General features: G+C 55.0%; 1 protein-coding gene across 5 annotated transcripts in view; it reads right to left on the bottom strand.

Moving 5' to 3' along the window:
* Positions 1 to 15,312, bottom strand: part of TSPAN11 (tetraspanin 11) — a 71,767-nt gene that overhangs the window by 10,747 nt on the left and 45,708 nt on the right. For all 5 annotated transcript variants that reach the window (XR_009265960.1, XM_058744010.1, XM_058744011.1 and 2 more), the window contains exons 4-5: positions 3,071 to 3,145; positions 2,076 to 2,180 (exon numbers count right to left, since the gene is read on the bottom strand). Coding sequence is in view for 4 of the 5 variants with exons in the window: in XM_058744010.1 (XP_058599993.1) it covers positions 2,076 to 2,180; positions 3,071 to 3,145 (180 nt within the window). In the remaining variant the exon portion in view is untranslated. The remainder of the gene's footprint in view (positions 1 to 2,075; positions 2,181 to 3,070; positions 3,146 to 15,312) is intronic.

The raw sequence follows: 15,312 nt of genomic DNA, 5'->3' as shown, positions 1-15,312 counted from the left end.
ACATTTAACAGGTGTTTGATAGGCACCTACTATGTGCCAGGAGTGAAGCTAGCACTGGGCTCACACATGAGTAATATGGTTCCTGGTTTTCTGAAGCTTCTCAGTGACTACAGCTCAGTAGGGGAGACATCGGGAGCTGTGTGGAGCTCAGAGGAGGAAGGGGCTAGTGGAAAGGTCCCACAAGGAAGAGGAGGAGGCAGGAGGCAGGCAGAACAGAACAGCACATGGAGCCAGGAACAGCACAGTGTGTGCTAGGTGTCATGTGGGATTATACTGCGGTGTGTCCCCGGGCAGGTTATCTAGCCTCTCTGGGCTTCAGTTTTGTCACGTGTAAATGGGGCTCAGGAAGCCCCTCCATACCGCTCTGTGTGAAGACGGCAAGAGGCAATTCTGTGAAGCCCTGAGAAGCGAGCCCTGCAGGGGTGAGCAGTTAGTGACACCCTCTATGCTATGATCGTTTTGTGAATGCAGGCATGTGGGTGTCATTTACATACTGGGGTGCAGCCCGCAGCCCAGATGCTGGCCTTGGCCTGAAGCCACTGCCTTCTCAGGGCTGCTTCCTCACGCCTAGGATGCGGGCCTGGGCCCAGGCTCCCTCGTGCCCCTCTGGTTCTAACTGTTGCTGGCATGTGTGAGGTCATGCCCACATGCTCAGGTGCCCATGGAGGAGGCCTGGGGCAGTGACAGATAGTGGCTCCCAGCTGTGCCCTTTCTCATGGTGTTCCCTACTCTCTCACTGCCCCTCCCATCCTCTCTAACTAGGCAAACCCAGGCCCTCCTTCCTACTTCCCCCCTTGGCCTTCCCAGCTCTGTTCTCTACTCAGAGGGTCCTCCCAGCCTAGCACTGACTGCGTGTGTTGGGCTCCCCAACTAAGGCCCCGAGGGCAGGGATTCAGGCTCAGTGCTCCATGTGGGAGGCCCTAAAAATGCAGACTGAGCTTTGGGCTGACCAGCAGGGTATGTGTGGGCTAAGCGTGTGGGTGTGGATGTGTGTACCTATGTGTACATGAGTGCCCTCAGCCACTATCGCAGAGCACAAGAGACCCCTCTGCACAGAGCCTACTGGGATCCAAGCCAGTCTTGGGGAGACGGAGAAGGTGCCTCCCCAGCTGAGCTAAGATGCTAACCTCTACTCCACTCACTGGCCTGGTATTCCTGGCAGAAAGACCAAGGCCTCAGGCCGAGGGTGGGGTCTGTAGATACAGGATAGAGCAGAGACCACAGGCTAAGGTGGCAGGGAGAAGGGGGACCAGAGTGGGCCGGTAGAGTTTCCTCAAATTTTCAGACGTGAAAACATCAGGATCCTGGAGTCACACTGTTCGACAGAACTTTCTGCAATGATGGAAATGCTTTATATCTGTCCTGTGCAATTCGGTGGCATCTATGGCTATTGGGCACTGGAATGTGGCTAGTGACTGAGGAACTGAATTTTGTAATGTAAATTTAACTAGCTGCACATGGCTAGTGGCTACCATACTGCACAGGGCAGGTCTGGGGGCCATTTGTCCCTTCCCTACTTCTGGCAGGACCACGGGCCTCACTGAAGGGGTCTGCTGAGCCTCTTCTTGGAGGGACCACCTTTCTGTCCCCCAGCGTTCCGCCCCACAGCTCACAACTGGGAAGTTCTTGCACCAGTCTGGCTGAAATAGCTCTGCCTGTTACAGTTCACTCATACGGGACCTCAGCTGTCAGCCCCCAGAGGAGGAAGAAGACAGCCCTGCTGATGGAAGGAGCCCAGATCCCGGCCAGGAGAGAAGTTCTTCTGACGCAGCCAGCTTCCTTCCCGCAAGGGCCCTAGGGGTGGGACCTGGAGGAGGCAGTCAAGGGGGCCGTGGTGGGGCCAGGGCACAGGAGGAAGAAGGAAAGGGCCAGGATTCAACTTGCCCTTTTCATGGTGGCGGGGACTTCCACATACGCAATGGTACTGAATGATCAACACGCGCAGTGAGGCTTCGTTTTGGAAGCAAATGAAGCTCAGAGAAGGTAAGTAACCTGTCCTGGGTTACACAGACAGGAAGGGACAGAGTCGGAATTTGAATCTGCTTGGCCTTCAAGCCCAGGGGGCAGGTGCTTACATCCTGCTGGAGACGGTCTACTGAGGTTGTGATGTCCGCGGCTCCCGGCTGCCTGTAGTTCTCAGCCAGCGTCCGGGTCAAGTGCTGTTTCAGTTCATCACTGAGCTGGAGAGAGTGGAGAGGGAAGGTGGCATCAGCAGAACCACTCACCCTGGCCTCGTTCTCCAGGCCCGCTCCAAAGCCAGGCCAGCTAGCCTCGAGCACCACGGACTTGGAATGGTGTGAGGGCAGACGTTCCCCAGCGTAATGGGAGCGTCGTAGGAGACCGCTCAGAACACAGAGTTCGTGGAGAGATGTTGTAAAAGCTGGGGCCAGGCAGGTGATAGACAGAACTGAGAGGCAGGCCGGGGAGGGGACGGCTCAAAGCTGGTGGGAGGGCAATGAGGCTGGGCACAGGGGGTGCTTTTAAATAAATATCTTTTTCTCATTTTGATTATGAGGTGACATTCACAATATTTACAGTTGTTATCCTATGGGCACCCATCAGTTGTACGGTGCTGCCTTAAAACAACCAGTGCAGGCATCTGTCTCACCCTGGTCATGACCTCAAACCCCTGGTTCACAGCAGCCAGTGGGAGGAGACCCGACCGGCTACTTCATCCTTGTCTGCTGCAGGCAGGCGAGGCCCGGTGCTGTCTTCATAGTCTGGCAGGTAGCCCCGGCCCCAGCCTTTCTCCTTGGATGCCCACCTGCTAAGGTCATCCTCTATCTCTGCTTAGGAGGGGAGAGAGACCACCCCACCTCCCACGGGGCATTCCCACTCCCCAGCCCCCATGCCAAATAAGTCAGCATCACCAGATAGGGCAGAGAATTGCTGGAAGCCAGACAAGAAGTAGGACCCAGGTATACTGAGGATTGTTGGGGCCAGGGACATGAGACCGCCCTCTGTGTCACTGCCGAGCTTTAGCTCCCCCATGCCTCTGCACCCCGCCCCACAGTTGCCTCCAGGGCAACAGGGGGCACCGATGGGAAACACAGGAAGAGGGTTTACTCACCCTCTGGTAGTACATGTGGGCCAGGACCCCTGCCACCAGCTCCACGAGGAAGATCACCAGCAACAGGCAGAAGTACTAGGAGCAAGGAGGAAGGTGGTCACCACGGGGATCAGGCCTGGGTAGGCACACAGTGCTGCGGGACAAGTCTTCCCAAAGCAGTAGGGGAGGCAGGGCCACCTGCCAGGACCCCATCACCCACCCATACCATCTTCCCCCTCTTCCCGGCAGCTCTGGGCATGCTCACCTCTCCCGGCTGATGGCAGCCTCCCCCTCCACCTCACCCCCTCACCCACTGGGTTTCTGTCAGTGTGTCAATCCATCCATCCATCCGATACTTATTAAATACCTGCTACATGCCAGGTATCGTAAGTAAGACGGTTACCGCCCTCAGAGTTATTGGTGGTGGGGGCATAGGTAAGTGATTACAATGCTGTGTTACAAATGTTACTATGGGGCAAGACCTAGGTGGGGGGGAGGGCAGTCAGAGAAGGCTTCCTGGAGGAGGGGACACCTGAGTGGCACCTTGAAGGATGAGCTACCAGGTGGAGAAGGCAGGAAGCATGTGCCAGGCAGAGGGAGAGCCCTGTGTGAAGCCTGGAGAGTGCAGAGGGTGTGGGGCATCCGAGTTCTGGGAGTGGAGAGAGCTGAAGAGCCTGGGAGTGTAGGGGTGGCTGGGCAGCGACCAAGACTCAGGAAATAGCAAACGCAGTGCCCTGTGAAAGGCATCGGTGTGTTTTCCAGGCCTTCACGGCCCTGCAGGGGTTTCTAAATTCCTGACACAACTACTGCCTGGCCTCCTCCAGACTCAGGGCCCACTCTGTATGCTTCACAGCCTGCCGGCTGCGTTCCTGGCTGTGCTCTCTCTGCCGTGACCTCCCTCCCAGTTTTAGTCAGGAGGCTCCGGGACACTGCTCCATCCTGGTGTGTTCTTGTGGGGGCCCACAGGTCAAAAATGCATGTCAGACCCACGTGGCTAGGAGGGCATGGCAGGGGTGGGGGTGGTGGTGGAGAGGAAGCAGGCTCTAGGCAGGGAAGAGGGAAAGAGTGGGGAGAGGAGGCAAAGCAGTGGGGTGCTGCTGCCTGAAATTAGCCCCCTCTGGGGAAGCCTAGCCCCCCTCCCCATGAGCAGTGGTTGGTGTTGTCTCCCCCACCCCCCTCCCCAGGTACTGCCCATCCGCCTGGCTATAGTCATTCAAATCACTGGATTCCACGGAATGTTCAGCCTGTGCCTGAGCTCTGAAATTCCAGGGCTCTTCAGCAGGGGTAGGGATGCAGCAGGAGGGCATGGGAATGGGAAAAAGGCGCAGGGCAGGGGCCATTGGGCCAGTTCAGAGGCGACGTGAGTCCCTGAGGCCTTGCCTGACTACCTCCCAGAGCCCAGCATGGGGCCTGGCATGGGCAGGACTTAAACACAGGGGGAGGAGAAGGTATTCTTTTTCATGAAGATCATGAAGAACATTCCATCCGGGGACAAGGCTTCCTTTTGAGTTACATGAACTGTGCACCTACCCCACGGCCATCTTATTGAGCCCACGGTCTGCCAGGCTCAGAGCTGCCCACCGTCAGGAATGAGGGAAGCTTTCCTGTCTCTGAATCATGGTGGCCGCACTTATCATCTGTGGGGCCCAAGGCAAGAGTACAAATGGAGGTTCCTGCTTTGCCCTTCCCCACCTACCCCGGGCTCAATGCCATACAAGGAAAGGCCTCTGGCCTGCATGTCCAAGCTCAGTCCATGCACGGCCAGGATCAGGCGCCCCCTGACCATCCCTGGATGAGGATGCACAGAAGGCTGGGTGTGGTGGCGTGTGGGGGACACAGCAGCCTCGTCACCCTGTGCAGGCTCTGAATGGAGACTCAGGCTGTCTGCGAGCTCCTGGGCACCTGGATCAGGTCTAGAAGTGGGGAAGGGAGTTGCAGATCCCACGATGGCACACTCTCTGGGCCTCATTGACTTTTTATGCCACGGGGAGGGGTCTGGAGTGTTCTGTGTGCCTGGGACTAGGGAGGGTGTGGGATGGTATCCAGGTGAGGCAGGAGGCTGGCAAGGGGTCTGTGGATGGGCCCTCTGCTTGCTGAACCTCTGAGATATAGGGCCTGGAAACCTGAAGAACGGTGGCGGAAGTCAGCTGACTCCGGTTTGGGTCAGGCTCTGCCACTTCCAGGCTCTGGATGGGCAGCCTGGTGTGAGTTACAAAAATGTGCTCCCATGAGAACATGTGGCTGAATTCTGACCTTCCTCAGGCCCCGTACAGGACGCAGCATCCGGGGCCATATGCAGTGGCTGTGCCTGTGGGACTGAGCCTGTGGGTGGGCATAATGGCATCACAGCAGTCCTGCCCATCCCGAGGGGCTGAAAGGACCCAGAGGGAGGGGATTCCACTTCACGGTGGTCTGAGATGCTTCCTGCTCCCGGAGCCTGTGCGTGACAGCATGAGGTGAGCCAGGCTTGTCAGCCAGCTGCAGGCGCAGTGGCCTGGGCCAGTCCCTCTGACAGCCCCCAGCAGCTTTGCGGACATCCTGACTCGGCCGCCCATCCTGCTCGCCCCAAACTGCCCTCCGCTCCCCCTGACCCTGGTACCCTGAGGCCGACTCTCCTCCTGCCACACAGGATCCTGCATGCAGTGACTGCCGGCTGGATGCTCCCAGGCTCCCTAGGTGCGCCCCATGTGCCTTCTGTGGTGTGGCCAGAAGACGTGAGGGAGCCCGTGACTGAACGGGAGGATGCGGGCCCCTGGCGGCTGGGAGGGCAGCATCTCGGTGTCTTGGCACCTTCCCTCTGGGGGGGGGCGGGAGAGGCTCTTCTCCCAATCACTGATCACCCATCACTGATCACCAGGGGCTGTCAGCCGAGAGTCACGCTGGCTGGTAGTCATGAAGACTTGGCAGTGTCGTGCTGCTCCCCCAGGACGTCACTGCCGCCGTTGCTATTGACACTGGGCTGGGAGGAGGGTTGATGGGAAGGGAGAGAAACTGAACCACATCCCTGATGTAATGGCAGGCTAAATTAGTACATGCCAGCCCCTCAAAACGGTTTGGAGGCATCAGACAGGCTCCCCAACCTGACGGAGTTGTCAGGAGCGGGGAGAGTGCTGCCTCCAGCTGTTCAGAGGCCCTTGGGAGGGAAGTGAGGGCCAGGCGGGGGTTTTGGGGGACCGACGTGGGGTGCCAGGGAGTGGACCGGCTGGGTGCTCGGTGGGCATGGGCGCAGCTTCGGTGGCAGGAGGGCTGTAGGTATGTGACTCACCCGGGTGGGGGTGGCCCTGAATCACAGCTCCAGTGCGACAGTCCCCGGGGAAGCAGGCAAAAGGTTGTGCTCGCTGGGATCCCCCTGCACCGAGGGGCCTGGCAGCCCTGCCTCTGGGCAGTGGGGCCAGGCTGGTGGGGGGCTGCCATGTGACACAAGTGCCTCGCCTCTGCTGCTCCACCTTTTTCTTTACCAAGCCTTCCTGATGTCCAGCCAAATCATCCCAGTACTCCTACGGCACAGGCTAGCTGGCCGCCAATCTGCAAAGCACTCCTTCTGTTCCTGCACACGGTTCCCTAAACACCACCCAAGCCTTCCAGCCTCCATGTATCTGCCCTCAGCGTTCCCCTGCCTGTCCCTCTATCACCAGGCTCGGTCATGGCCTCCACGAAGCCCTCCCCGGGTCAGCAGTGGGTGCCAAGCACCCCCGTCCATGCGCCTACAGTGCTGCACCTGCCTCCACCTTCTGACACAACTTTCAGTGTGGCTCCTTCTCGACTAGACTCAGAGCTGCCCCTGTGCCCTCCCTTCTGTCTGCCACACTCTTCCTCACGGGCTGGCTGAGTGATGTATCCGTACCTACTGCTCTGTAGAGGTTATTATCATTGCCTCAGATGTTGTGACCCCGTCTCCCCAGAATGACTGTGAGTTTCTGGGGAACAGGGACCACATCTCAGGTTCTTCTGGCCTCAGTGCCTGGTACGGTGTTGGGTCTAGACGCATGCTCAGTAAACATCCCAGATGAAGACCTGTGAGTGCACATCTTAATACGCATGCCATGAGTTGAAGGGAACTGGCTGAAGCTGGCAGCCCCAGGCTTGGGGGCAGGAGTTCAATCTTGTTCTGATGTGTGGGTGGTATGGAATTATTACTGTGGTTTAATTTATACCACTGGTTCCCAATCTAGCATGGTTTTTTCCCCAGAGGATATTTGGCAGTGTCTGGGGACTGTTTTTTATTGTCACCACTGGGGTAAGGAATGCTACTGGCAGCTAGTGGGTAGAGGCCAAAGATGCTGCTGAACGTCCTACAGTGCCCAAGTCAGGCCACCTGGCAAAGGATGATCCGGGCTAAAATGTCACTAGTGCCAAGGTTGAGAAACTGATTTGCACATTTAACTTCAGATTCTGAGGCCGCTGCTGGGACTTGACTTGCATAGGATTTCCCCTATTCACTATGGGAGATGTGAAAAAGAAGATCTGAGGAAGGTGGTCTAGTTCCTGAGAAGCCTGAAACTGAACACAGACAGAAACATGTGAGGCGGTTACTGTGTACCTGCTTCTGAGGGCACTTTGTGGCAGGAATCTGCTCACCCCAACTCTAGGGAGGATCAGTGAAGCCAACAGTGCTTGGGACCAGCAGCTATTATAGGGATGTGATGGGTCCAGGTGCACACTGGGGTAGTCAGTGAATTTCTTGGTTCTTGATAGCACTGTTTCCTGAAGCAGCTAGGTACCTACTGGCTTGCCCAGGCTCCCCTGGGCTAAGGAGGGATGTGTTGCCCTTGCCTGTAGGAAACATGAAAACTGTCCTATTTGAATGAAAGCCAAGATTTCCTGGGCCCTGTGCTGTGTAGGGCCCATTCTCTACCAACAGAGCCTACTACTCTCATGAATGGGCTGCCAGAATTCCTGGACTACAGCTGAAGAGGTATGCCTAGCTTGCTTCTCAACAGCGGTAAAAATGTAGTTTTCCTATAGTGAGAATAGTGGAAAAATAGCCCTTCCACAAAAAAGGGGGTGGGGGGGAGAAATTAACCCCTCCTTGGCAGAATCAGTGCCTCACTCACGGCCCACAGTGCAAACGGTGGGCGCTCCATGACAGTAATGGCCAAGGTTTGCCAGCTCTCCCCAGGTGCCAGCCCCTCTGGTGAGCACGTCTCATGACAGCTCCCAACCACCCTCGGAGATGAGCATAGCATTACTCATCATGTTGCCGTGTGAGCACCGACGTTAGCCTCGTCGTAACCATGAGGCACATGCATGGAGAGGCGAAGCCGTTTGTGGTCACATGGCAAGAGCATGGCTGAGTCCAGCTGAGTCCAGAAACCAAACTCAGGGATTCCAGAGGCATAACTCTGTGCACTTACTTGCTGGGTGCTGTCGTGCCCACTACAGAGCAGATGGCTGGGTGGGTGGGCTCCCTGAGAGCACCTGGGGTGGCTGTGGTTAGGGGGATCCTAGCCTCATCAGATCCTAGAGTCTGCACAGCTGTGCAGCACTCCCCGTGTGTGTGTGTGTGTGTGTGTGTGTGTGTGTGTGTGTGCGCGCGCGCACAGGGCCCTACACACAAGCGAAGCCTTGGGCCTCCCCGCCTTTGCCCTCTGTGCCCCTGCCTGGAACTCGCTGCCTGGACTGTGTCTGTGTTGCACAGCTGTTAGCCATCAAATCGCAGCTTAGGGGAGGTCTCCCCAAAGCCCTCTCTGTGCCAGAAGTTCCTGACCGTGACCTCATTGCCAACATCCTTCTTTCTGAACCTCTGTCAGACTCCAGGGTCACATGATTGTCTTGCTCCCCAGGACTGTGTGTCCTTTGATCCTTGTTTGCCCTCCTGCTCTGACCTATATCTTGTTCTGTCTTCACAGTCCCTGGGCACCTTGGTGTGAATTGGACCCACCCTGCCCTAACTCCTCCCTGACCTCCAGCCCAACTTTGGTTTTTGTGACTGGCTGGCCCCTGCACTCAGGGCTGCCCCCAGTCCTTCCAGAAGCAACTACTTAGTCTTGGTCTGATAGAAACCAGCAATGAGACTTAAAAAAAAAGTTCTTATAGCCTCTATCCCCAGAGTTCCCCAGAAGAACTATGCCACTTCGAAATATGCCAAAGTGAACCCTAAATGTACAAGAAACCAGTTTGGTAATAAAGAACGGGACCCAAACATTCATCTTCCCTCTGTACCATCTACCAAAGTTTTTTTTCTTTAATTCTTTAATGGTACAGTTTGAACTAGAACTGAAGTTGGACATTTTCTAGAACTATAGATCCAAAGCAAAGCTGGAACAGCACAGTACTCTCTGAACCAAACCAATACGTTTTTTAATGAGAGGTTCTGCAGGAGCTTTGTGGAAATATATCTCATTGTGACATTAAGGGGATTAATTAGAAATTGCATCTTCAGATGGGCTAATACTGCATGGGGGCAAGCTGAGCTCCAAGTAAAGTTTCTGAGGCAGATTCACTGGTACGTGATGAGCCCAGGTAGCTCAGCATCGGCTGGTGCCTTCCTTGCAGTACGTTTTAAGAACTTTCTACGATTGGACTTCCGGAATTCCTCACTGGGCTGATTCTGCCACAAAGGAGGGAACCTCGCTGAAGCTCTTCTCCACTACCCCCTCTACTATTCTGCATAATCAGAGATGGAGACTAAGCCAGAGATGGAAAACTGAGAAGGCTTGGTGCCTAGGAAGGTGAGAATGGGCTGGGGTGAGGGGTGGGAGTCGAGGCACCAGCCCCTTCTCAGAGCAGTGTGGCAGAAAAGGAGAGGAGACTCAAGATGCTACCAACATTAAGTTGCAGGGAGAGGGGTGCCTGGGTGGCTCAGTCGGTTGAGTGTCTGAATCTTGATTTCAGCTCGGGTCATGATCCCAGGGTCATAGGATTGAGCCATGTTGGGCTCTGTGCTGAGTGTGGAGCCTGCTTGGGATTCTCTCTCTCCCTAAAATTAAAAAAAAAAAAAAATTGCAGGGAGAAGAGTGCAGCCCGAGGTCCTAGCTTGGCCGTGTATGAGAGGGTTACAGCGGCATGCTGTGGGAGGATCAGGGAGCTGCCAACAGCTGAGGCTGTTTAAGCGGCAATGACCTCAGGGTGCATTATTTTCTGGCAATTAACCAGTGGCTGGAGGCGGTCAGGACTCAGAGGTGCAGCTGCCGGACTGTTATTGCAGAGAAGAGAGGATGTGGGCTTGAGAGCCTCAAGTTATTCCTGTAACAAGATGTCACTGTTGGAAGGATGAAGGTGACCTCTACCCCGGGGAGCCCCAGCCCAGGGCTCACAGCCCTGGCCAGCTGGCACTCCACCTAGTCGTGCTCTACAGGCTGTGCAGAGGATGCTAGTATGTGTTCTGACTGAAGTCAGAAGTTAATGTTCAGTTCTGGCCCAGGGGACTGGGAGCAGAAGAGTGGACCAGGGCTGGGGTAGTGAAAGATGGTCGAATCAGTGATGGGAGAGTTGAGGACAGTGGGGCCTGGGGAGGCAGGAGGCATTCAAGGGACACATCAAGAGAATGCAGCTGAGGCTGTCCAAAGTCCAAGCCAAAGTGTTGGGGTCCAAAGATCACATTGTGGGTGGGGGTGGGGTCAGGAGGGGAACAGAACCTACAGCTATGAGCCAAAGACAGGAGTCCACTAGATTTCAGGCTAGGGCTGCTGGGAGTTCAGGTCGATGGGCTAAGACAGCAGGATCCAGAGGGGCAGGGGCCTGGCCTGCTGGCTGCCAGAAGGAGGGCCAGACTCCTCTCAGGGGCCACGGCCTAGGGATGCCTGAGGGATTTGGGCATGGGGGAAATGTCCGACTGCTGCTGTCCTTCGGAAGGACCTGATGTCCCTTGTTGGTGTCTTCTCCCAGGCTGTGGGAGAAATGTGGTACAGCTCGCAGGCAAATGAGATAGTGCATGGGGCCAGGGTAGAACCAAGGAGGCAACTGGGGATGGGGTTCCCAGCAGTGGTAATTCAAGGACAGGGCTGGCAATGGGGAAGAAGGGAAGGCTGAGCAGGAGAAATCCCTACCAAGCCTGGATGTTAGGAAAAGTCCTGGGGCTCAGAGAGGTCAGAGGCTCTGACCAGATGGAAACAGGAATTGAAACCACCCACAGGGTTCTCCGTCTTTTGATACAGGTGTCTTGTGTTCCTTACTAGACTCCAAGCCAAGGACTGGGCTGCAGGCCCAATCATGTCTTCCCTTCTTATGCTGCCTTGTGCCCAGCAAAAATTCTGGGAATGTGCTAGAAATGCTTGTTGAGGTTGATGGCAGCCCCATCGATGGCACATGGAGAATGAGTTGCAGGAAACTGCAGGGAGGAGGTGGAGGGAATTAAGTGGCTGTAAAACCTGTCCCATCTAGAAAGTTGCTGCTACAGGTAGGCAGTGATCATTTAAATCCACTGCAGCCTGAGAAAGGTGCATCTTGAGCCTAGCATGGTGCTGGTCAGAGAAAAGGGGTGTTACACAAGGTGCCCTGGCCTGGGAGTCTGGGTCCAGTGTGCCTCTGTGACAAGATGCTGTGTAACCCTGGGCGAATCACTCACCCTTTCTGGGCCTTCTGCATAAAGTGTAGGGCTTGGATGGGAAAAATGTCTTGGTGCCAGTTTCATCAGTCTGTGCAGTGTTGGGACCTTGCCTCCTCTGTCCTGGCCTCCTGCTTCCTTGCAGGGACAGCTAGAGGGACACCCTGGCTCCTCTCCTTACTCACTGCCTGTCCTATCTGCTGAGGGGGCCTTCCTCCTTCACCTCGGGGCCAGCCTGTCCTCAGGATGCCACATTCTCTGCTCTCCACCATGTGCCAAGTACAATGAGGCAGTTCTTAGAAAGGTGTGTACCCCGATCTCAACCACAGCTGAAGGGCTGCTACGGCTTCCAGCTGCAGCTATAAAGCCACATGCTCCAATCACCTTTGTTAGCCGTGGAGATGACCTTTCACTGCCATCTCTCTGCCTCCTGGGCCTTATTTTTCAATGGATTGCAAACTCCCCCAAAACCTCAGTGTGATGTGTGGGGAGACGGAGAAGGGCACCGAATGTCACCGTGGAGGGGGGGACTTCCCAGGAGGAGCATGTCCAGACAGCCATCCAGCCATCACTCCCGTCCCCATCCCAGGGACACAGGGTGGCTGCGACTCCGAGGCGTGCCACTACTCCAAGATGGGAACGGGGTGTGGCTCAGAAAGCTCACCTCATCGGTGGGAAGTGGGTGGCTCCTGGGGGGAGGGTCGGGGAACGAACCTCATCAGAACAGGATAGTACCGACGGCCCACAACAGCCTCAGCAGCTCCCTGGGTGGGGCCTCGGGAGGAGGAGACCATCCACTTGGGATCAGTTTTCCTCAGCTGCCAGCCCACTTCTAGGCCCCTTACTGGGTGTGTGCTTGTGGAATAAGATTCAATTTAACACCAGTGGGAGGGAAAGGTCACTGGGAAAGTAGAAACAGCTGCATGGAGGCACAGCCTTCCAAATAAGTTGGGAAGGGCTATCTGGGGTTCAGATCACCCGTGCCCACAGTCATCAGGGCACACACGGACCATGCCTCCTTAGGTGAGAGGGACTATCTAGCATGTCTCCTTCTGTTATGTGGCTAAACTCAGAATCTGCTAAGGAAAGGAAGCAGGAACCGAATGACAAAGAGGCAGTGATCCTGAGCTAAGCTCTTGGATTTGGGATGCAAACAGATGCTGTTTAGCAACCATCCCCTGTCCTCCTGCAACAGAAACACACAGACATGTAAGCATGCACGCACACGTGCACGGTATACACACTCTCTCTCTCTGAGCTCTGAGCCTTGCTCAGGCCACAGCTGGGGTGGGGGACACAGAGAGCCCCCACTACGGGGTGATCATCTACCTGCACATAACTGAGTTGAACTTTCTCCAAATAGGCCAAAAAAATTTCTTTCGTGCACTAACAGAGCTGCTTTCTACCACACTGCCTGCACCTTGAAGCTTGACCTTCACTTCTGCGTGGATCAAGTGACAGCAGCCGGGTAACTGACCCCAGATCTCAAAATGCTTCCCTTTTCACCTGGAATGCAAACCATAGGTCCTGGAGCACAAGAAAGGCAAGTGCCCATTTCCTGTGTTGGAAGCATCCAAAAGGGGGGGGTGGTGTGCAAGGCTGGCCTGGGACAGTAAACAGGGCCCTGGATCAAGACTTGGGTGTTGACTGGGCTTTGCCAGTTCCTGGCTATGTGACCTTAGGCAAGTCTATCTTTCTCTTTGGCTAAGGAGATGGGTGGAGGGTTCATGTCTAAGGTACCTGGCAGTCCCTCCTGCATAGCCCCTGAACTAAGTAAGGCCATTGAGAAGGAAGCTGATGGGAAAGACTTGCTGAGGTCTTGAGGGGAAGAGGAGCCACACTCCACCAGGCAGCTGTGGCTGTCCGGCACACAATAGGCCTTTCCCGAATGAACCCAGCAGGACCCAGCTGGGAGAGGCAGGGTCCAGGCTGACTGTATGGGTCTCCTGAACAGCCCTCTTGCCTCAAAGCAGACTCCTGACTTCCTGAAGAGCCTTGGCAAGAGTCCTCTTATCCATTTCCTGCCTCCACTGCACCAGACCATACAGGACCAGGAAAGGCTCTCTTGTTCTGATCGAGAGGGGCTGGGGTTCTCAAAGCCCTGGCTGCAAGATCCATTCTTTTGAAGCATTTGGGCAGCTGACTCAAAGGTCAAAGTGTTACCAAACGGATGAGGCTATGACCATTCTGGCTGGGCGGCTGACGAACACGAAGGTAATGGGAGGCTGAGAAATGGGCAATGGGAACACACAGTCAACATCCCAACCCCCACCCCGGCTCTGCCCACCACCCCCGCCAGGGCAGTGGGGTCCTTCCTCCATTCCCAGCTTCTATTGAGGAAGAAGTTGTAGGGACCCTGGGAGTCATGGCCCTAAGAATAACTCCATTTATTTAGATTCCTTCTCAAAGGAGCTTGGTCATGGTGATGGTGATGTAAACGATAATTATAGCCACATTTTATGATCTTTACATAATGTGGTGACTTATTTCCTAAGCCTCAGAATGCTCTCTCATTCTCCACATACCTTACCCCCAGATAAAGACAGGGATAGGAGTGGCCAGGGGTGGCCGAGTGACTTCCCTGAGTCCCAGAGTAAGTTGGGCAGGCAGCGCTACAACTTGTTTTTGAACCAGTCCTTAATTCTAGACCTTACTGCCCTGGACAACCAGCTCCAAACTGCAATCTGGGGTCTCCTCGTTTTCAAGAATTGGTTCTAGCACTTCTTACTCTTTAATCCATCCCCTAAATGTAAAAGAGCCCCTCACAAAGACCCGTTTATCCTGAGCTATCCATCATAATCTTCATGTGGCTTAAGATACAAAAGTTTTCAGAGCCCATATTCAAAACTCTAAAAATACCCCTTTCTTTTGATCAGGGTAGCATCTGTCCCGGCCATCGGCCTTAGGCTGAGCTGGCCTGAATTATCTGGCTCCCTCATGCAGCCTTCACTGAAACAGAAGATCTGGTGTGAATAATTTAAACCTCATTCTCTTTCCCCTCTACTGATTTTCCACACCACGCCGGTCGGCATTTCAGCGCCCGCAAAGATGTGCTATTCCCGTCCCTGATAAGTGCTGCCTTCTTGGGAAAGTGACTTTGGGGGCTGCAGAGGTGCCAGGAGGAAGGGCCTGGACCAGGAAGGACGTGGCACTGTGTGAGCTGGACCACCCACTCCGCAAAGTTCTCAGGGAGCGTTTGATGTCTGGCCTTGCCCTCCTCCTGGTCCAGGCTGGACGCACATCATTCGGATGCCTGGTCTTTCGTCTTTCCCTTTTCTCTTTGGGGACCACTTTGTGTAGAGCTAGACTTGCTGCATTTCTCCTTTGGAGTCTCCTTCAGCCATTAGCTGATGAAAGATTTCAAAAGGAAGTTAGATAAGGAAGTGAAAAAATGAAATGAGAGCAGCAAGGAGCCTCCGGGAACCACAGAACACTTTGAAACTGCCTTAACCATGTCGCTTGCCTCCAAAGAGGGGCCTGGGTTGAGAAATTCCCGCATGTCTCAGCCACCTTCTTGGTTAAACAGTCAGGTGCTCAATAACTCCGGGGCTGACAGGCCAGAATGTGGGTTACTCAGAAGCACTGCTTCACCTGTGTTCTGTCCTTGGGATGGTTCCGTCTTTGGTTCTTTCAGTGGGGGTGGGGGATCAGGGAAAAGCAAAGAGAGAAGACTCCAGGCTTCAAGGTTTGCTGTTTGCTACAGTGCTGTGCTCACACCCCTAGACTTCTGGGCTGGTGATGTGTCCGGTTAGCATGGTGGACCACAGAGGTCAGAGGT

Source organism: Neofelis nebulosa, chromosome 8 (assembly GCF_028018385.1).
Source record: "Neofelis nebulosa isolate mNeoNeb1 chromosome 8, mNeoNeb1.pri, whole genome shotgun sequence".
Lineage (NCBI taxonomy): Eukaryota > Metazoa > Chordata > Mammalia > Carnivora > Felidae > Neofelis > Neofelis nebulosa.
This window is presented reverse-complemented; position numbering and strand designations above follow the sequence as displayed.